Source organism: Erinaceus europaeus, chromosome X, assembly GCF_950295315.1.
Source record: "Erinaceus europaeus chromosome X, mEriEur2.1, whole genome shotgun sequence".
NCBI lineage: Eukaryota > Metazoa > Chordata > Mammalia > Eulipotyphla > Erinaceidae > Erinaceus > Erinaceus europaeus.
Genome location: NC_080185.1, coordinates 43,576,602 through 43,599,608, shown reverse-complemented (window position 1 = coordinate 43,599,608; position 23,007 = coordinate 43,576,602). Strand labels below are relative to the sequence as shown.

The window sequence follows — 23,007 nt, the reverse complement described above, 5'->3', positions numbered from 1 at the left end:
CTGCAGACCTGCTTCACCACCTGTGAAGCAACTCCCCTGCAGGTGGGGAGATGGGGGCTTGAACTGGGATCCTTATGCTGGTCCTTGCGCTTTGCGCAACCTGCGCTTGACCCGCTGTGCTACCGTTGTGACTCCCACCCACCCTCAATTCTATAATGGAGCTACATCCCTGATAATTTTTTTTAGTGTTATTTTGCAAAGAGATGAAGCTTAATACTCAGCCCTAGGTCCTCTGATGGGGAACGTTTTGTGGGGCCCAGAACAACCACCCTGATTTTTCTGACAACCAAGCTACCTCTGAGAAGTGAACAAGTGCAGACTCAAAAGACTTAATAATTGGCTCTAAATAAAAAGTAAAGCCTCATTTTCTGTAACATGAATAGTTGACCTTGAAACCACACAGGAAGATAGATGTAAGTTTTCATGTTTAGAAGATACATGCTGGACCTTTAAAGAAATGACACTTTTTTTTGTTTTGCCTCTAGGGCTTGGTAGGATGACCAGTCCACCGCTTCTGGTGCCCTTTTCTTTTTTGAAAGTTTATTCATTTATTCTATAGAGACAGCTAGAAATTGAGAGGGAAGGGGGGATAGAGAGAAAGAGAGAGAGAGACACCTGCAACACTGCTTCACCCCTCACAAAGTTTCCCCCCCTGCGGGTGGGGACCAGGGGTTTCGAACCTGGGTCCTTGCACTTTGTAACGTGCGTCAACCAGGTGTGCCACCACCCAGCCCCGTGCCCATTGTCGTTCTTTCTTTTTCCTTTTTCTTTTTGTTTGGTAAGACAGAGAAATCTAGAGGCAAGTACTTCATCACCTGTGAAGCCCCCGCGTCCCCCCCCCCCCACACACAGATGGGAACTGGGGCCTTTTTTTTTAATTAAAATGTTTTTATTTGTTTATTTTGAGTAGAGACCAAAATTGAGAAGTAAAGGGAAGTTAGAGAGGGAGAGAGACACCTGCAGCACTGCTAAACCACTCATGAAGCTTCCCCCTGCAGGTGGGGCCGGGGGGCTTGAACTTGATTCCTTGTGCACTGTAATGACTGCACTTAACCAGGTGTGTCACTGTCCGGCTCCAGAAGTGATTATTTTCGAGTCCTTAAATAATGGAAATATCTTATGATCTAGCAATATCTCTCCTAGACATTTATCCAAAGGACACGAAGACACTGATTTGCACACTGTGTTCATAGCTGCATTATTCACAATTGTCAAGGTATGGAAGCGAAGCTCTAAATGCCCACGGATGGATGATTAGATAAAGACGTGATAGGATATGTATTCAGTGGAATAGTACTCTGCAGTCAGAAAGATGAGATAGGGGCAGGGTGGTGGTGCACCCATTGAGCGCACATGTTCCTATGCACAAGGACCCAGGTTCAAGCCCCTGGTCCTCACCTGCAGGGGGAAGCTTCACAAGTGGTGAAGTAGTGCTGCAGGTGTCTTTCTCTCTCCCTCTTCTGTTTTGATTTCTGTCTCTATCTAGTAAACGTGTAAATACAAAAATTTTAAACCAGTTTTTAAAAGATAAGGTTGTGTCATTTGGGACAAAGCAGATAGAATTGGAGATGATTTCTATTTTAATTTTTTAAATATTTATTTATTTATTCCCTTTTGTTGTCTTTGTTGCTTTATTGTTGTAGTTATTATTGATGTCGTCATTGTTGGACAGGACAGAGAGAAATGGAGAGAGGAGGGGAAGACAGAGAGGGAGAGAGAAAGACAGACACCAGCAGACCTGCTTCACCGCCTGTGAAGCGACTCCCCTGCAGGTGGGGAGCCGGGGGCTTGAACCGGGATCCTTATTCTGGTCCTTGTACTTTGCACCATGTGTGCTTAACTCGCTGCGCTACAGCCTGGCTCCCGGAATTGGAGATGATTATTATCACTGAAATAAGAGGTAAAAGACATCCACTAGGTGGTTTAATTCCCATGTAGGCTATAAATCATTAAAGCATTTATAAGCATTATTTATAAGCATATATAAGCATTTATATATAAGCATGAATTTGAAAAAAAAAGAAGGAACGAAGGTAGTCAAACTGTCCCTCAGACTTTGAGAACACTGGTTGTTGTGAGGATAGCACAGAACTTCGTCGGTGTGAGTGGTGTTGTTTGTACATTAGGAGCGTGAAAAAGATTTCTTTCAGCCTTTCCAGTTACTTCAGTTGTAAGAGCTTGTGAAATTATGACACGGTGAGATTGACGGAGACTCCCTCAATAGGTTGAGCATTGAAATCTGATGGTAATTTTTTGCATTTAGTATTGGAAGGAAGGGACCAAAAAAATTTGTCAGCCAAAGTACGACTTTGAAGTTATGTTCTTTTAATATTTTATTTATTTATTTATTTATTATTTATTTTATTGGCTAGAGACATTGTAATTGATAAGGGATTGGGAGAACAGAGAGGGAGAGAAAGAGACACCCAGCACAACTGGCTCACCACTTGTGAAACTCCCCCCACCCCCACCCCAGGTGACGACCCGAGGCTTGAACTCTAGTTCTTGTGCATGGTAACTTGCTCTCAACCAGGTGTGCCAATCTCCGGCCCCTAAAGTTATGTTCAGAAGGCCCAAGATCTGCCTTCTTAGTTAGTGCTTGATTCACTCAACTTCCCTGAGAAACAGATCACAGAATCGGAGTGTGAGATCTAGGAGGTAAGATCACAGTTTCCACCCACTTGAGTCCTTGAGAACATGGAAGATGTGGGACAAAAGTTACATTTTCCTGTCAGAAAATCTGAGCTCCCACCTCCCCAAATAGGGATTCTCCCTCTCCCTCTCTCCCTCTCTCCCTCTCTCCCTCTCTCCCTCTCTCCCTCTCTCCCTCTCTCCTTCTCTCCCTTTCTCCCTCTCTCACTTATGGTGGTGCTGAGGATTGAACTTGGAGCCTTTGAGCCTCAGACATGGATGTCTGCTGCACAGAGACTATGCTATTTTCTTACTCCACCCCACCCATCACACCTCATACCACTTTCTTTATCTCTTCACCTATGGAGAACATACATGTAGATTGTTTTTTTTCTTTCTTGTTATGTTTTGACGATTGTGACTCATGCCATGGGAGCACAGACACTCCTTTGACATGCTGGTTCACTTTATCTGACTCTCTACCTAGAAGTGGATTTGATGAACCAGAGGGTGGGTCTTCTTTGACTTTCCTGAGAAACCTCCATACTGGCTTTGTTTGAATATTTTCCACTTGTTTTGTGCTGACCCTCATTGCTTAGAGTGAGCTGTCCTAGGTTTGGATGTAATCTTAGAGGAAGCCTTCTGCTAGGGGACTGACAGAACTGAGACATTGCTGTGACCTATTTTGAACCAAATATCAGATCCATCTCAAAGAATTACTCGAACCTGATATATTGAAGACTGTCTCAATGGCTGTGTACACAATTATAAAAGATCCCCGGGGTGGGGAGGGGTCGGGTGGTAGCACAGCAGGTTAAGCGCACATGGCTCAAAGCGCAAGGACCAGCGTAAGGATCCCGATCCTGGTTCGAGCCCCCCAGCTCCCCACCTGCAGGGGAGTCACTTTATAGGCGGTGAAGCAGGTCTGCAGGTGTCTCTCTTTCTGTCTCCCTCTCTGTCTTCCCCTCCTTTCTCCATTTCTCTCTGTCCTATCCAACAACAACAACAATAATAACCGCAACTGTGATAAAAACCAACAAGGTCAACAAAAGGGAAAAAAAATATCCTTCAGGAGCAGTGGATTCATGGTGCAGGCACTGAGCCCCACCAATAACCCTGGGGAAAAATTTTCATTTTTGATACTGATTTAATACTCTTTAGGTTCTGATTTTCTTTATATGATCTCTATTACAGAAGTGCCTTTCATTTCTCATTACTATTAGTGGTTTAATCGTGGCTTATGAAATTATAAAATGTTAAGGGTATATTGTCACATCCATGTGCGCTGGTGTAGGATTCACCAGGGTCAGTGCAGTAGCTCACTTGGATAGTGTGCTGTTTTGCCATGTGCATGATCCAAGTTCTACTATTTAACCCTCTCCCCTCTCACCACCCCCCGCACGCCTCCAGGGTTATTGCTGGTGCTCAGTGCCTGCACTACAAATCTACTGCTCTTGGAGGCCATTTTTTCCATTATTGCCATTATTGTTGTTGTTATAGATGTTGTCGTTGGATACGACAGAGAGAAATGGAGAGAGATGGGGAAGACAGAGGGGAAGAGAAAGATAGACACCTGCAGACCTGCTTCACCTCCTGTGAAGCAACCTCCCTGCAGGTGGAGAGCTGGGGGCTCGAACTGGGGTCCTTATGCCCATCCTTGCACTTTGCACCACCTGCGCTTAACCTGCTGTGCTACTACCCAGCCCCGTCCTTACTTCTCAGGACATGTGCATGTTATATGTGCACAGAACTTTTTAAAATATATATTTTTTGTTTTCTTTCACACGCATACACATACACATGCACACACGCATGCACGCATGCACACAGCACTCCTCAGCTCTGGCTTGTGGTGGTGGTGTGAAGAATTGAACTTGGTACTTTGGAGCCTCAAGTAGGAAAGTCTTTTTGCAGAACTATGAGGCTGTCTCCATTGGCTGAACTCTGATTCCTAAATCATGTTCTAGATTTCTCAGTCACTGACCCTGCTCTTGTCACCTTAGCCTCAGACAGGAACCATCTATCTCATCCATGGCCTGGTTGCCTACATTTCCAAGGGACCCACTGACCATGCTCCTCTAATACTTCTCCATTCCATGCTCGGCCTGCTGGATCAACCCTTTCCTGAACCTGTGTTTGCTCCAACTATACTGGAACGTATTCCCTCCTGTGGCCAGCAAGCTTGGTACAGAGTAGACACAAGAATGCTGGGGACTTCTCCCCTTCAGTTCACTGGTGAACAGCACCTATTCAGTTAATGTCACTTGACAGACTTCCAAACAGACTGCTTTGCTGGACTGCTGAAAGCTCGCTTGGGTAGTGCGCTGCTTTGCCATGTGCACGACCCAGGTTCAAGCCTGGTACACCTCTGCATTTAGAGGTAGCTTTCGTACTGTCACCGCTGTATCTCTGTCTCTTTCTATCTGTCTAAAATAAAAAGAAACACAAGCAGACCAGTTTGACTCACCTGAAGTTTAAAAATGGGAGTGGGTCTCACCTGAGAAGGGGGAAGCTTCATGAGTGGTGAAGCAGTTCTGCAGGTGTGTATCTTTCTCTGCCCTGCCCCATCTTTTATCTCTGTGTTGTAAATGACGTCCAATTAAAATTACTTATCAAGGCAAAAAAAAAAGAAGGAGTTGAAGCAAGGCATTTATTCTTTTGCCAAAGGGTGTGCCATCAACAATGGCCTTCAGGCAGCAGGCCCCCCCCCATCTTTATTCCTGACACACAGAATTGTCTCCTCCACCCTTGGGCTGGGCTTCAGAGCTCACAGTCTCCCAGTTGTCTAAATGAAGAAAGGAGGAAGAGAGTCTGAGGGTCTCTCCTGGAGGATTAGCAAGCACTGCAAGGAGCTGCCCTTCTTAAAGAATACAAAACTACTGGCCACAGGTGGTCAGAGATAACAATCCATAAAAAGAATTTTTGGTACTAAACAGTTGTTCTATTCATGTTCCTTTGAAGAGGAGACCTAATCATCTCTCACATCTGTCTCCTAAATTTAAATAAGAAATGGCAGTGGAGGTTGGAGAAGGTCTGAGGCAAAGCAGATCACAGGACTTGTTCCCCAGGACTCTTGTCTTCATCTGTGAGGACTGTGTTTGGTGCCTGGGTATGGTTAGGGAGAGCCCCCCCCCCTTGCTGAAAGAGTTTCCTTTAGGTATCTACTGTCATCAGCGAGACCTTTTGTTGCAAAAGGTGAGGAATTGGTCTTCCCTGAGTCGATTCAGCTCTACATCGTACTTTTGTTCTTTCTTTCCTTAAAGGAAAAGACCAAGGTCGTTGAGCCTTTGGACTATGAGAATGTCATCACCCAAAGAAAGACACAGATTTACAGCGATCCTCTCAGAGACCTGCTCATGTTTCCTATGGAAGATATCTCGGTGAGTTCATAGGTCCTTCTTTAAGGAAAGGAAGAAAAACAAACAAACAAACAAAACCCACAAACTCTACATCTTCCAAGCCAGTGCTTGCATCTAGAATGTTCTGTGTCTTCTAGATATCGGTGCTCAGTCGCCACCACAGGACAGTGCAGTCCACTGTACCAGAAGATGGGGCACAAAGGGCCCAGAGTTTGTTTGTCAAAGAGGTAAGAAATAGTCTGGGTGGTGGTATACCAGCTAGGGTGTACCTATTATTACTATGTGTGAGGATCTGGGTTCAAACCCCCTGTCCTTACCTGCAGAGGGGAAGCTTCATAAGCAATAGAACAGTGCTTTGAGGGTCTCTCCTTCTCTCTCCCTCTCCCTCTCCCTCTCCCTCTCCCTCTCCCTCTCCCTCTCCCTTTCCTCCCTCCCTCCTTCATCCTCTATCAAAACAAAAAGAGAGAAAGAAAAAGGGAGAGATATGGCCACTGGGAATGGAGATATGGCCACTGGGAATGGTAGATGATAAACCTTTTGGCAAAGAGAAAAATAAAGTTGGATGGGATGGGTAGGTACTTTCCCTCCAGTTCTAATGAAAGCCTCTTATCTGCTTTCAGTGTATTAAGACCTACAGCACTGATTGGCATGTGGTGAACTACAAGTATGAAGACTTCTCTGGGGACTTCCGCATGCTGCCATGGTAAGCTTAGAATCAAGGGAGACCATCAAGGGGAGAATTATTAAAGTTTCCTTTTTTTTTTTTTTTTTTTTTGTATTGCCATCTCGGTTGTCATTGGGGCCCGTTGTGAGGGCTACAAATCCACAGCTCTTGGCAGTTATCCCCCCTCTCCCCCCTTCTATTTTATTGGATAGGACGGAGGGAAAAAGAGAGACACTTACAGATCTGCTTCACCAGCCCTGAACTGTCCCCGTTACAGGTGGGGATTAGGAGCTTGAATCTGTAGCCTTGCTCATGGTAATGTGTGCATTTTACTGGGTGTGCCACTGCCCAGTCCCTAAATAGTGGACTTTTCCACAACGACAAACAAAACAAACCAAAACGAAACAAAACCACCTGTGAAGCCTTCTTAGTTATAGTGTAAACTAAAACTAAAACCCAGGTCACCAGCCTGTGCTAAACATCATATTCGGCATAATTGAATAGGTTTTGAACTGTTGCTTATCGAAATGTTTTCCAAGATGTATGAGTTCACTCTTTGGCTTGGGTGCATCTCTCTTGACCATAAAATCATCTTTATTTGATTCTGGATGGCAGTGGGTATTTTCCAGTGGTAACAGTGAGAAAGTTAGAAAATATTTGTTTGGCTCAGTTTGAGAACTCCAGACATCCCTTGTGCATCCCTTTGAGATGATAGACTGTCACAAGTTCATTGGCCGAGGGACTTTAAAGGGTTGGAATCTTACCCCTTCCTTCCTTCCTTCCTTCCTTCCTTCCTTCCTTCCTTCCTTCCTTCCTTCCTTCCTTCCTTCCTTCCTTCCTTCCTTCCACTGTTCAGCTCTGGCTTATGGTGGTACATGGGACTGAACCTGGGACTTTAGAGCCTCAGGCATGAGAGTCTCTTTGCATAACCATTATACTACCTGCTCCCCCCCCCCTTTGAATCTTTTTTTTTTCTCCAGGGTTATTGTTGGGGCTCAGTGCCTGCACTAGGAACCCACTGCTCTGGAGGCTATTTTTTCCCCTTTGTTGCCCTTGTTGTTTATCATTGTTGTGGTTGTTATTATTATTATTGTTCTTGCTGTCATTGTTAGTAGGACAAAGAGAAATCGAGAGAGGAGGGGAAGACAGAGAAGGGGAGAGAAAGACAGACACCTGTAGACCCACTTCACCGCCTGTGAATCGACCCCCACCCCCCGCAGGTGGGGAGCTGGGGCAAAGATTTATTTATTAGAGAGAAGCAAAGTATCACTTTTTAATTTTACTTTAATTTGAAAAGATAGAGGGAAATTGAAAAGGAAGATAGGGAAAAAGAGAGAGACCTGCTTTACCTCTCACCTCCACCACTGCAGGAAAAGACTAAGCGTTTGAACCCTATTGGGTCCTTGAGCATGGTGATGTGTGCACTTAACTGGGTGCACCACCACTTAGCCCCCTATGTCACGTATTAGTTGGATAACCTTGGACCAATCACTTAGTGTGTTGGAATCCACACTTGTCTCCTTTACCTGCAAGCTTTTAGCCTCACAGGGGAACATCTGGGGAAAGACAACATTTGAGAATTAAGATCTTGTGTAGATCCTAAAGATACTGTTTAAAACTGAGCCCTGGGCTGGGGAAACAGTGTGGAGTATTCTTGCAGAAAGACTTTCATGCCTATGGTCCTCTGGGAGGTGGCACAGTGGGTGGAGCATTAGACTCTCAAACATGAGGTCCTGAGTACAATTCCTGGCAGCACACGTACCAGAGTGCTGTCTGGTTCTCTCTCTCTCTCTCTCTCTCTCTCTCTCTCTCTCTCTCCCTCTCTCTCTCTCTCCCCCCTCTCTCCCTCTCTCCCCCCCCATCCCTCTCATTAATAAATAAAATATTAAAAAAAAACTTTCATGCAGGAGACACTGAGGCCCCAGATTTAATCCCCAGCACCACCCGAGTTGGGCAGTGCTCGGGTCTCAGTCCATATCTATCTATCTATCTATCTATCTATCTATCTATCTATCTATCTATCTATCTAACAAAAAGAAGAGACTATATGATGCTTTCTCTCTCTTTCTTTTCCTTCCTTCCTTTCTCTCTCTCTCTCTCTCTCTCTCTCTCTCTCTTTCTTTTCTTAATGGATTTTATATTTCCATCAACTTTTTTTAATTGGGAGATGAATTGTTTATACAGTTGTTGGTACATGTGTAAAATTTTTCAGTTTTCTAGAAAGCACCCTTACCCCCCCTCCCTCCCACCTAGGTCCTCCTCCGCCATCATGCACCAGGACCTGAATATGTCCCTCCCCTTCCAGACTCCTTTACTTTGGTACAATACTTCAAACCCAGTCCGAGTTCTTCTTTGTGTTTCCCCTTTCTTTGCTTCTTTCTTAACTTCTATCCACAAGTGAGATCATCCCATATTCATCATTCTCATTCTGGCTGCTCTCTGACCCGGGGAAAATTAAAATTGTCTTCTCACTTACTGCAAGGGCCCTACATTCCTTCTCCTTTCCTCACATATAATATTCGGACTTAGTCAGTACTTTTTTGTTGGTTGTACATGTGTGTGTGTGGGCATGCCTGAAGCGCTGAGGTCCCAGGTTCAATCCCCAGCAGCACCATAAGCCAAGACTAAATCCTGAATCAAGGGGAGGGAGTGCGAGTTTGGGAAGGAGGAAAAACTTATTCTTCCTTCTCTTGGCTGTTAAAGGAAGACATCTACTCATCTTTGGGTTTGTTTGTTTATTTGTTTGCTTGTTTGCTTATCCATTTCATTCAATATCTCAGGCAATTCTCTTGCATTTTCAGCAAATCAGTGCGGCCAGAAAAGATCCCCAGCCATGTGTTTGAGATTGATGAGGACTGTGAGAAAGATGAGGTAGGGATGGTGTGTGTGTGTGTGTGTGTGTGTGTGTGTGTGTGTGTGTGTTGGGGGCAGGGGCGGGGGGGGGGAGGGCACAGCTGCACTGGTTTCTTCATTGTCACCTCTACTGAGAAATGGCCTTGACAAAAGATGGGAGGAAGAAGCTTCTGTGAGGGATCCATGCCCAGCTTTAAAAAGGATATGTATGTTTTACCTTTCATTTTTTTAAAAGATGCATTGCACCTCCAAATGTATTTTAAGAGACAACAGGAGAGCGGGCTGTGATTTGTGTATAAACATGTTTTCCCACCTGTGGGACAGGCTAGCGGGCATTTGGTGCAGTGATTCGTCCACATTCTGCTGTCTGGTCCCCCATCTGGGCACAGATGGTCCACATGTCTGTCATATTCTGAGGTGCAGCCCAATTGTGTATATACACAGACAGCTTCTATATCAAGCAGTCCAAAGAAGGCAGCACATACTGACTGCCTTCTCCGTGCATGGTACAGAGATGACAGAGTCATCGCTTCTAGAGTTATCAGTTTCAAGTTCAATCAGATATCATTTGGGGAGGGGACTTATGAATTAAAAAAAATCTTTTTTTAAATTTTTATTTATAAAATGGAAAATGTTGACAAGACCATAGGATAAGAGTGGTACAACTCCACACAATTCCCACCACCAGAACTCTGTATCCCATCCCATCTCCTGATAGCTTTCCTATTTTTCAACCCTCTTGGAGTATGGACCCAAGGTCATTGTGGGATACAGAAGGTGGAAGGTGTGGCTTCTGTAATTGCTTCTCTGCTGAATATGGGTGTTGGTAGGCCGATCCATACTCCCAGCCAGTCTCTCTCTTTTCATAGTGGGGCAGAGATCTGGGGAGGCAGGGCTCCAGGACACATTGGTGGGTTCATCTGCCCTGGAAAGTCTGGTTGGCATCATAGTAGCATCTGGAACCTGGTGGCTGAAAAAGAGTTAAGACTGAAAGCAGAGCAAATTGTTGACTAATCATGAACCTAAAGGCAAGAATATTACAGATGAAGATTTGTGATCTTCGTTTTGGAAAAAGCTAGTAGGTCTATATTAGGTATACTCCAAGACCTTACTAGTTTTTGCCAGCGCTTGATATCTAATATGCAGGAGGACCCAGGTTATTGTCTGGGGAGATGGTGTCATAGTTGGAAAAAGGACTAGAAAGCTGGATCAGGGAAGAGAGTAGCTCCCAAATATGGGGAAAGTATATAAATATTGTTAGTTGTAAGCCCCACTGATTTGATCTGGGGCCCATATTCAGCAAGGGTGAATATTTTAATGGGAATATATACTAACATGGCTGGGATTATCATTTAAAAAAGATCACATACACACACATAGAAAGTATAACTTCAGGTCTATAAAGGGGAAAATGCATTCCCTTTTGTTGCCCTTTTTTATGTTGTAGTTATTGATGTCGTCGTTGTTGGATAGGACAGAGAGAAATAGAGAGAGGAAGGGAAGAGAGAGAGGATGAGAGAAAGATAGACACCTGCAGACCTGCTTCACCACTTGTGAAGTGACTCCCCTGCAGGTGGGGAGCTGGGGGCTCGGACTGGATCCTTACGCTGGTCCTTTGTGAAAGAAAGAGAGAGAGAGAGAGGGAGAGAGAGAGAGTGAGATATGTAGTGCTGATTTCTTGCTTGTGAATCTTCCACCCTGCAGGTGGGGACTAAGGACTTGAACCTGGGTCTTTGTGCTTGATAACGCTGGCACTGAACTGGATGTGTCACCGCCTAGCCCTGAATTTATACTTTTCACCAGAAAATGGGACAGGGGAGGGCTGGGAGGATGGCATAATGATTCTGCAAAAGACTTTCATGCCTGAGTCTTTGAGGTCCCAGGTCCGATTGTCAGCTCTGAGAAGTGCTCTGGTGTCTCTCTCTGTCTCTCATTAAAAAGTAAATAAATGGCTAAATAAAAGCAAATGGGGCAGAGGTGAGTTTGTGTGCTTCTTGGGCTAATTCACACTGTTGGTTTCCATTCTGTCTCAGGATTCATCTTCTCTGTGTTCTCAGAAGGGAGGTGTGATAAAACAAGGCTGGTTGCATAAAGCGAACGTAAACAGCACTATCACAGTCACCATGAAGGTAAGTTGTGACTATTGTACTGTAGTCAGGCTATTTCTGGAAACTAAGCCTTTTTTCTTTCTTTCTTTTTTTAAAAAATACTTATTTATTCCCTTTTGTTGCCCTTGTTTTTTATTGTTGTTGAAGTTATTATTGTTGTCGTTGTCGGATAGGACAGAGAGAAATGGAGAGAGGAGAGGAAGACAGAGAAGGAGAGAAAGAGAGACACCTGCAGACCTGCTTCACCACGTGTGAAGCGACTCCCTTGAAGGTGGTGAACCGGGGGCTCAAACCGGGATCCTTATGCCGGTCCTTGCGCTTCTTGGAACCTACACTTAACCTGCTGCACTACCACCCGACTCCCTGGAAACAGTGCCTTTTTACTGTGAGCCTTCAGCATTCCAAAAATCATTAATAAATGAATTCTTTTTTCCCCTCTTTTATCATTTGATGGGATTTTAATTTTTATTTTCGGATTTTTAATTATTTATTTATTTTTATCACCATCAAGGTTATCCCTGGGGCTCAGTGCTGGCACTGGCAAACGCTAGAAGAAGTGCTGGCACTACAAATCCATGGCTCCCGGCAGCCATTTTTTTTCCTTTCCCTTTCCTTTTTCTTTTTCTCCCTTTCTACTTTATTTTTATTTGACAGGACAGAGAGAAATTGTGAGGGAAGAGGAGATAGAGAGGGAGAGAGAAAAATAAGACATCTGTAGGCCTGCTTCACTGCACAGGAAGCGCCCTCCCTGCAGGTGAGGAGCAAGGGCACGAACACCTGATCCTTGCACATGGTGATACGTGTGTGTGTGCGCGCGCGCGCGCGTTTAACCAAGTACACCACCGCCTGGACCCCATGTAGTTGTTCATACACTAGTACAAGTTATCACCTCCTCATGATCGATGCCTGCAGAACACTTTCACCCTTAACTTAGGTCCTTCTCCATCATCATGCAGTGGAACCCCAAAGCACACCCCCTCCCCATCCAAGCCCTTGCCCTGCCTTCCTTACCCAGAGTCCTTTGCTTTGGTGCAGTACACCACATCCAGTCCAAGTTTTACTTCGTTTTCCCTTTCTGTCCTTGTTTCTTAAGTTCCACCAATAAGGGAGATCATCCCCTATTCATCCTTCCCCTTCCGATTTCTCTCATTTAACATGATTCCTTCAAGTTTCCTCCGAGACGAGGAGGAGATGACTTTGTCACCTTTTAACAGCCAAGTAGTAGTCCGTTGTGCATTCGTACCACAAATTTCTTAGCAATTCAACTTCCTTGAGTATCTGAGTTGCTTCCAAGTTTGGGGCCATTACTAATTGTGCTGCTATGGTCGTAGGTACACAGAGATCTCTTCAGATGGGCGTTTTTGTTTCCTTTGGCTAAATCCCTAGGAGAGAAATTGATAGGTCATAGGGTAGGTCCATTTCTAGTGTTCTGAGAAATCTCCAGACTATTTTTTCCAGGGGTTGGACCAATTTACGTTCCCACCAGCAGCGCAGAAAGGATTCCTCCCCCCCCCCCCCGCAGTCTCTTCAGCACTGGTACCTGTCTTTTCTACTGTATGACACAGTGAGAGGATTCTTATAAATGTGTGGAATTGAGCACAATGGGAAACCTCAGGATAAATTTAGCGGTGGCCTTTTTTTTAAAGAAATGCAGGTAATTATCTTTTTGATTCAGAAGCTGAAGAGGAGGCTGTCAGTTGAAAGAAGAAAATATCTTTTGAAGCAAAGGAGCTTCCAAGGCTCATACCTAGCAATGGCTGCAGTTGGTGGAAAGATGAGAATATCATATTTATTTTTTTAAATTTGATTTTTTTGTTATTTATTGTTGGATAGAGACAGAGATAAATTGAGAGGGGAGGGGGGAAGATAGAGAGTGAGAGAGAAAGACACCTAAAGACCTGCTTTGCCACTCGTGAAGCTTTTCCCCCTGCAGGTGGGGACTGGGGACTGGAATCTGGGTCTTTGTGCACTGTGTGGTGTGCTTTGAACTAGATGCACCACCCTCTGGCCGCAGAAGAGCACATTTCTTTAACAAATAGGAATCAGGTGCTGATTACTTAGGGGGTGTATGTTGATATTGAAGATGGGCTCCTGGCCTCTAGTGACCTCCAAATGAGATAGGGAGCAAAGACTATTAACTATTATGCAAAACAGTACCTTTGTGCTGTCAGAACTAAAGGTTTTGAGAGATACCTGCAGTATTGCTCATGAAGCCCCTCCCCCCCGCAGGTGGGGACTGGGGATTTGCACCTAGGTCCTTAAGCATGGTAACTCTGCCATCACATGCCCCCTCAGAATTAAGAGAGTATTTTGCTGTCTGGTCTCAACAGTGAGTTTGGAGAGCCATGGAGGGGGTTGGATTGTGTAGAATCTTTGGTGTTGTCATGCCTGTACAAAAGGAGGCTGTACAAAGCAATTGAGACCCAAAGGAGGTCTTAATTAACCCAAATTTGGGCAGTGGGTTAAGCACACATGGCAGAAAGCGCAAGGACCAGCATAAGAATCCAGTTCGAGCCCCCGGCTCCCCACCTGCAGGAGGTGAGGTGGGTTTACAGGTGTCTGTCTTTCTCTCCCCCTCTCTGTCTGCCCTTCCTCTTTCCATTTCTCTCTGTCTTGGCTAACAACGACGACATCAGTAATAACTACAACAGTAATAACCACAACAACAAGGGCAAAAAAAGGGAAAATAAATAAATATTTTTTCAAAAAGACCTAAAGGAGGGTCAAGAGCACACATTACAGTGTACAAGGGACCTGAGTTCAAGTCCCTACTCCTCTCCTGCAGGGGGGAAGCGTCCCAAGTGGTGAAGCAGGTCTTTAGGGCCTCTCTCTCTCTCTCTCTCTCTCTCTAGCTCTCCTTCCTCTCTCATTTTTTCTCTGTCTCTATGCAAAAAAAAAAAATTAAAGTTACCTAAAGGGGAATGAAAAATGAAGAAGTCTTCTTGAAGATTCTGAACTTAAAACCCAATTCTTGGCTGCCCAATGTAACCCTTCTTTTCAGACACTCAGTCTGAGTGCGTGTACGTGTGGTTTGCTGAGGATGATTCATGCTACCATTAAGCAGAGAAAGTCATTCTATCTTCCACAGAGCCTGCAAGCAGAAACCCTGGGCGTCTACCAGGGGAAGACTCAGGTTTTATCTTAATCTAATCCTTGGCCTGCTGCTTTCCATTTAGTGGCCCAGGGCCTGTTCTCACTTTCAGTTTGCAACCCTGAAGAACATAGACACAACTGGCTTCCAGCCTGTCTCCTGCACACAGGCTGGGGCCCTGGCACTGAGTGATGAGGAGGGCCTTCATTTATCGAGATCTAAATATGGGCTTGGCACTATGCAGGGCATTTTCTGTTCTGGGCTTCCTGTGGTCCTCGTGGCCACCCTGTGCTGTGGACATCTGAGGTTGTTCTTGGGTTTTCAGATGTGGCGGGGGGCGGGGGGGGGGTGCGCAGAGAAGAGGGTTGATGAAACCAGGGATCATCCAGCCCTAGGTGAACAGACATAGGATTTGAATCTGGGCAGGCTGATGCCTAAGTCTAAATGCTTCCCCCATGAGTGTGTGTGTATATACATAGACACATACATCATATACATTACATATACATTACATACACATACATATACATTACACATACATATACATTACATATATATACATATACACACACTAGTGATTTACATGATTATAAGCTTTTAGGTATGAAGTTCCTCACGGCTTCTACCACCCAAATTCTGTACCCATACTCCTTCCCACCCCCAGGATAGATAACACTGTAGTTCTCCTAAGTTCTTAGAGATGGGTTGACTACCTTTCTTTTCTCTCTTTCTCTCTTTCTCTCTTTCTCTCTACTTCTTCTTCTTCTTCTTCTTCTTCTTCTTCTTCTTCTTCTTCTTCTTCTTCTTCTTCTTCTTCTTCTTCTTCTTCTTCTTCTTCTCCTTCTCCTTCTCCTTCTCCTTCTCCTTCTCCTCCTCCTCCTCCTCCTCCTCCTCCTCCTCCTCCTCCTTTTTTTTTTTTTTTTTTTTTGTATAAGTACCGCGCGCTAACCGATTGCGCCACTGGAGCTCCCTTTTTTTTTTTTTTTGGAGGGGGCAAGTTCATGTGTTTAGGTTCTCTGAATCTCTGAATTCCACTAGGGTTTCTGCTGGGGCTCTGTGCTTTGCACTATGAATCTATTGTTCCCAGTGACCATTTTTATCCATTTTATTTTTATTTGATGGGGGAGAGAGAGAGAGAGAGAGATTTGTAACACTGCTTCACCATTGTTTGTGGAGCTTCCCCCCTGTGGCTGGGGAGCAGGGGATCGAACCCTGGCCCTCAGGCATAGTAATGTGTACAGTCAATCAAGTGTGACACCACCCAGCCCCACTTTTCCCCCCCTTTCTAATAGAGGGTATGAGAAGGAGAAAGAGACAGAATGAGAGAAACCTGCAGCACCGTTCCACTGTGTGTGAAGCTTACCCTCTACAGGTTGGGAATCTGGGGCTTGAACTAGGGGATTCGGGGCTTGAACTAGGGGATTTGTACATGGTGACTTGTGCACTCAGCTGGCCGAACCACTCAACTACCTGACCCCATGACACTGAGTGGCTTGTTAAGGCCATTCTGAAAACCCCTGGATGGCAAAATAGCTCACATGGTTGGTTTGCTGCTCTGCCTTGCTCTCACCCTCTTTCACTAAAAAAAAAAAAAAAGCTTTGGTGCCATGGTTTCTTTTATCCTCTCCCTCCACCCCCCATTCTACTTCCCCTCCCCTCCCCCTCCCCCTTCTCCTTACCTCCTCCTCACCCTTTCCATCTCCTTCTTCTCCTCCTCTCTCCCCCTCCCCTCTTCCTTTCCCCTTCCCCTTCCCCCTCCCCACCCTCTCCCCTCTCCTTTTCCCCTCTGCTCTCCCCTTCTTTCTCCCTTTCCCCTCCCCCTCCACACTCCCTTTCCCCTCCCTCTCCCCTCTCCCTTTCCCCTCCCCATCCCCCTCCCTTTCCCCTTCTTCATCCCTTCTCCCTATCCCTTCTCCCTTTCCCCTCCCCATCCCCTCCCCCTTCCTCATCCCCTTCCCCTCTTCCCATCTCCCCTCTATTCCTTTTGCCTCGCCCCTCCCCACCCTCATCCCCTCGCATCCGCTCCCCTTCCATGTAAAATCTATATGAATCTCCTTCAGCCATGCTAGTCTTTGAAATGAAGAGCCTCTGTGAGCTGGTCCCGGCAGTGGCTCACTTGGTTGAGAACACATGTTCCTATGTGCAAAGACCCAAATTCAAGGCCCTGGTCCTCACCCACAGGGTGAAGCAGTGCTGCAGGTCTCTTTCTCCCTCTAAATTTCTGTCTCTATTCAGTAAAAAGTGTTTTAAATTTTTTTTTATTTATAAAAAGGAAACACTGACAAAACCGTAGAATAAGAGGGGCACAACTCCACACAATTCCCACCACCAGAACTCCACATCCCATCCCCTCCCCTGATAGCTTTCCTATTCTTTAACCCTCTGGGAGCATGGACCCAGGATCATTATGGGGTGCAGAAGGTGGAAGGTCTGGCTTCTGTAATTGCTTCCCCGCTGAACATGGGTGTTGACAGGTCGATCCATACTCCCAGCCTGCCTCTCTCTTTCCTTAGTGGGGCAGAGCTCTGGGGAAGAGGGGCTCCAGGACACATTGGTGGAGTCATCTGCCCAGAGAAGTCTGGTTGGCATCTTGGTAGCATCTGGAACCTGGTGGCCTCTCCTGAGAATCTCAGGTTGAAAGCTGCTTCCTTTCGGAGTTGACACCTTCCTTTCCAAGCTGCCATCTTGGCTCTGCAAAAAAAAAAAAATCCTATTTTATAAGAGTTTTTGTGAGCTTTATAAACAAACAGGAAATGAATTGGGAAGGTGAAGATCTGAGCCAAGCTCCTGGTATTGTAGCAACTTCCCAGTTGGCACCTCTGGAGTCTGGGTCTGCTTGGCCTTCCAGCCTACCTGGGTCAGATGCTTGGGTGATTGTACCATATGGCCAGAGCTCACAGGACTGAGAACATAGAAGCTTTTTATAAAGGGCTGGGTGGTGGCTCACCTGGTAGAGCGGACATGTTACCATGCTTGAGGAACCCGGTTCAAGCCCCCTGGCCCTCCACCTGCAGGTGGAGCCGGTGTCTCCCTTTCTGTCTCACTCTATTCAAAAGGAAAGAAAAGAACCTTTTGGATTGGAAGGCCCAAACCTGGCTAGGCCCTGCAAGCTTCCTCTAGGCTGAAAGCTGCAGCAGCAGAACCTGGCCTTCAGCCATGTCTCGTTGCCACCTGGCAGCCTCGGGGGGGTCAAATCTCCTCTGCGGATTTGAGCTTCACTCCCTGATGCACCCTGGCTTGACACTGGCCTGCAAATCCCACTGGGGCTGGCAGGGATTGATTCAAACAGTGCATGCATCTGGGTGCCTTTTTATGAGTGAGGTCGAAGTTCCATGGTCTTTGTACACTTTAAGCATTGCTGGATGTGAAAAAATTGTAGGGGCTGGGCAGCAGTGGTGCATCTGGTGAAGTGCACACATCACCACGTGCCAGGGCCCAGGTTCAACCCCCCGGTCTGCAATTAGTTGTCTCTCTTTCTCTCTCTCCTTTTCTTTCTCCCCATCCCTCTCAATTCTTCATTGTCTCGTGTAATAAAAAAAAGAAACAAAAAGAGAATAAAGGAAAGGGAAAATAGCCACCAAATGTGGTGGATTTTTTTTTTCTTTTTCCTCCACGGTTATCACTGGAGCTCGGTGCCTCCACTGCTCTTGGAGACCATTTTTCCCTTTTTGTTGCCCTTGATGTTTATCATCATTGTTGATGTTATTTTATTGTTATTACTGCTGTTGTTGTTGGATAAGACAGAGAAAAATGGAGAGAGGAGGGGAAGACCGGGGGGGGGGGAGAAAGATAGACACCTGCAGACCTGTTTCACCACTTGTGAAGCTCCCTGCAGGTGGGGAGCCAGGGGTTTGAACTTGGATCCTTATGCTAGTCCTTGCGCTTCCTGCCACCTGCGCTTAACTCGATGCACTATGGCCTAGCCACCAGATTTTTTTTTTAAAGCATCAAGCCCCAATAAAGACTTTCATGCCAGAGGCCCTAAGGTCCCAGGTCCAATCCCCAGTACCACCATAAACCAGAGTTGAGTAGTACTCTGGTCTGTTACTCTGTGTTTCTCTCATTAAATAAATACAATATTAAAAAAATACAGAAATTAGGGAGCCTCATAACGTGGAGTAGTGAAAGAGAAATACAAGAGGAGGTACAAAGTGAAAGACCAGACAAAGAGATTAGAAGAGGCTCAACAATTTCAAATGATAAAGGAGATCAAATGAATCCTACTTTCTGAGGTCTTTCGAGAAAACAGCCAGTTGACCTGGGACACAGAATAAATAAAATAGCCAAAGACATTCATATGCCAGTTGCATTAGTAAACCAGACTCCCCTTGCCAACGGATAAATTATTCCTTCCATTATTTTTAAATATTTTATTTATTTATTCTACACTGGATAGAGACAGAGAAATAAAGAAAGAAAGGGGGAGATAGTAGGAAAGAGAGAGGGAGTCGGGCGGTAGCGCAGCGGGTCAAGCACATGTGACGTGAAGCGCAAGGACCAGCATAAGGCTTCTGGTTCGAGCCCCGGGCTCCCCACTTGCAGGGGAGTCGAGTCACAGATGGTGAAGTGGGTCTGCAGGTGCCTGTCTTTCTCTCCCTCTCTCAGTCTTTCCCTCCTCTCCCCAGTTCTCTCTGTCCTATCTAACAATGATGACATCAGTAACAACAACAATAATAACTACAGCGATAAAAAACAAGCGCAACAAAAAGGAAAATAAATAAATAGATATAAAAAATTAAAAGAGAGAGAGAGAGAGAGACATCTGTATCACTGCCTCACTGCCTCACTGCTCGTGAAGCTTTTCCCCCTGCAGGTTGGGACCAGAGACTTGAACCCGGATCTTTTGTGCATTAGAATGCATGCACTCAACTAGGTGCACCACTGCCCAGCCCTTTTATTGGTTTTTCTTTGTTGTTGTTTTGTTGTGCTTTTGCTGCTGAGCTTATGACTGGGGCTTTGCACCTGCGTGATTCTACCACACCCAGTGAACTAACACACTCCCTCTCCTTCCCTCTTCCCCACACCTTTTTCTCTCTCTGATAGAAGGAGACTCCCACCTCTCTCTCTTTCTCTCTCTCTCTTTCTCTCAGATAGAGGGAGAAACACACACACACACACACACACAGAGAGAGAGAGAGAAGAATACGCAGTACTACTTCATCACTTGTGCACTTGCTTTCAAGTGGTGGTCAGGTTCTCAAACCCGGGTTCTTGCACTTGGTAAAGCGTGCACTCCACCAGTGATGTCCCAGCCCCTGTCTCCTCCTCCTCCTGCTCTTCTACCTCCTCCTCCTCCTCCTCCTCCTCCTTCTTCTTCTTCTTCCTTTTCTTATTGCCTGTAGGGTTATTGCTGGGACTCGGTGCCTGCACTATGAATCCACTGCTCCTGGAGGCTATTTTTCTCATTTTGTTGTCCTTGTTGTCATTATTATTGTTGTTGTCATTGCTGCTGTTGTTGTTGGATAGGACAGGGAGAAATGGAGAGAGGAGGGGAAAACAGAGAGGGGGAAAGAAAGATAGACACCTGCAGACCTGCTTCACCACCCATGAAGTGACTTACTCTATAGGTAGGGGAGCCAGAGGCGCTAACTGGTATCTTTATGCCGATCCTTGAGCTTTGCGTCACCTGCACCTAACCCATTGCACTACCGCCAGACCACCCCCTCCCCAGCCCCTGTCTTAATTTTTTTGTTTCTTTCATTTGCTAAGACAGAGAGAGAATTGAGAAGGGGGAAGATAGAGAGGGAGTCAGAAATAGAGACACCTACAGCACTGTTCCACTGCCCGTGAAGCTTCCTTACCTGCAGGTGGAGACCAGGGGCTTGGACCTTGGTGGTCATTGTAACATGTGTATTCAACTAGGTGTGCCACTGTCCCCCCCCACCCAGATTAAAAAAAAAAACTTTTAAGGACATTCAAGTTGGTGGTGAAGTACTACAGGGGAAAGAGGCACTGGCACAGGAAACAGACCAAGCTCTTCCTACTGAGAGAGTCTAAGAGGCTGTCTACATGTAATAATCGTGTGCACTGTATGTAATATATCCCTTTCTCCTTACTCTGGGTAGTGGTTCAGACACAGTCTCTAAAATTCCCTGGAATGCTCATGGCTTTTTCTAGAATTGTATCCATGTGACTTGCCAAGAAACTTTAGCCCCAAGGAACCCAGGAAACTGGAGAGCCGCCAACCACTCACCAACACCCCACCAGTCACAGTGCTTAGTGCTTGATACCCAGGCAATTTTGGTCATGGGGCTGAGATGGGGTGGGCCTTGGCATTAAATAGCTCCTGCAGAAGTTCTGTTGGCTGGAGTCGGGCGGTAGCGCAGCAGGTTAAGCGCACGTGGCGCAAAGTGCAAGGACCGGCATAAGGATCCCGGTTCGAGCTCCCGGCTCCCCACCTGCAGAGGGGTCGCTTCACAGGCAGTGAAGCAGGTCTGGAGGTGTCTGTCTTTCTCTCCCCCCTCTGTGTCTTCTCCTCCACTCTCCATTTCTCTCTATCCTATCCAGCAACGACGACATCAATAACAACAATAGCTACAATAACTACAATAAAACAACAAGGGTGACAAAAGGGAATAAATAAATAAATTAATTTTAAAAAAAGAAGTTCTGTTGGCTGCTAGACTCCATCGCCATCTCACTCGAGAGTTTGCCTTTTGCTTTGTTCTTGGGGTTCATGTTAAGACAAGACAGGCCCCGTCCAGAGGTGATTAAGTCCCTCAGTGTGTAATTTTCTCCTTCGTGGGAACACACCCTGTGGCCACCCTCGATTCCTGGAAGATTTTTGGAGAGCAGTTGGAGATGCAGAGCATAAATGAACCCTTTGAAAACTCCCATCCTAACAAAACCAGTTCATTTACCTTCTGGCTTTGTCAGGCAGCCACCAGAGAACATCCGCTTTCTTCTACTCCTTTCTGTATTGGGTAAGGAATTTCATGGGGAGAGGAGAGCTATGATATTTGACATGACCCTCCCATGGTATTTAGAACCATTTGTTCCTTCCTTGAAGGGAGCCGATGATATATTGAACAAGAAAGAATCTGGTCTTGAACTAGGTTTGCACTTAAAAAAACAAAGCGCTGAGAATTCATGGCCACCCCCTGGGACACCCACCTCAATGCATCTTCTTGGCTAGACTTGGTTACATTCGTCTGGCTCCCTCCTCCCTATGCTGGGAGGTTGAAACTCCTTGGTATGTTAGCAGGGTTGCAAGTTCAAGTGCTTGATAAATGACTCACTCCTGGTGCCCTTTCTGGCTTTTGAGAGAGAGAGAGAGAGAGAGAGAGAGAGAGAGAGAGAGATGCTGTTTGTTATACACTGAGATTGAAAAGTCTTCACTCTTTTGACAATTCTGGGAGGCCTTCTCTCCCCTGCCCCACTTTTTAGTGCCTGAGTAACAAATCAAAAGAGAAGTTCACTGAAGAAACACGTGTGTGTGTGTGTGTGTGTGTGTGTGTGTGTGTGTGTTTGTGTGACTGCTGCAAGGCCAAGGACACTATGTTTATGAGAACAGCAGGAAGAGAAAGTCTTACTTTTTTTTTAAAAGAAAAGTTCTTTTTAAAATATATTTATTTTATCTTTTGTTGCCCCCCTTTTATTGTTCTTCTAGTTATTATTGATGTTGTCATTAGCTAGGACAGAGCGAAATGGAGGGGGGGAGGCAGAGGGGGAGAGAAAGATAGACACCTGCAGTGATTTTTTTTTCTTAATATCGTATACTTTCAACTACCTCTAGCTTAGTATAAAATGTGGGGGCATCAACTGAGAGAGATTAGAATACCCATAGATGTGCATGGCTCTACACTAGTTTCCATTTAAAGTAGAATTAAACCAGACACAAAGAACCCATCCCAGTTCTACAGCCCTATTCTTTATTTTTATTTATTTAATAACTTTTTTTTTGCCTCCAGGGTTATTGCTGGGGCTTGGTGCCTGCACCAGAAAGCCGCTTCTCCTAGAGGCCATTTCTGCCCCTTTTGTTGCCCTTGTTTATTATTATTGTTGTTGTGGTGGTGGTGGTGGTGATAGTTATTATTGTCATTGTCAGATAGGACAGAGAGAAATGGAGAGAGGAGGGGAAGACAGAGAGGGGGAGAGAAAGATAGACACCTGCAGACCTGCTTCACCACTTGTGAAGTCACTCCCCTGCCTGTGGGGAGCCTGGGGCTCAAATTGGATCATTTGCTCTCCCCCTCCCCTCACCTCCCCATCTTTCCTCTCCTCCCCTCCCCTTCCCTCCCCATCTCTCCTCTCCTCTCCCCCCGCCTTCCTCTCCCCTCCCCATCTCTCCCCTCCTCCTTT

The 23,007-nt window shown here is 45.7% G+C and overlaps 1 protein-coding gene across 4 annotated transcripts in view; it reads left to right on the top strand.

Moving 5' to 3' along the window:
* Positions 1-23,007, top strand: part of DOCK11 (dedicator of cytokinesis 11) — a 328,799-nt gene that overhangs the window by 82,790 nt on the left and 223,002 nt on the right. For all 4 annotated transcript variants that reach the window (XM_060182487.1, XM_060182486.1, XM_007530393.3 and 1 more), the window contains exons 2-6: positions 5,895-6,011; positions 6,128-6,217; positions 6,611-6,693; positions 9,456-9,525; positions 11,541-11,636. In XM_060182487.1, coding sequence (XP_060038470.1) covers positions 5,895-6,011; positions 6,128-6,217; positions 6,611-6,693; positions 9,456-9,525; positions 11,541-11,636 — 456 coding nt within the window. The remainder of the gene's footprint in view (positions 1-5,894; positions 6,012-6,127; positions 6,218-6,610; positions 6,694-9,455; positions 9,526-11,540; positions 11,637-23,007) is intronic.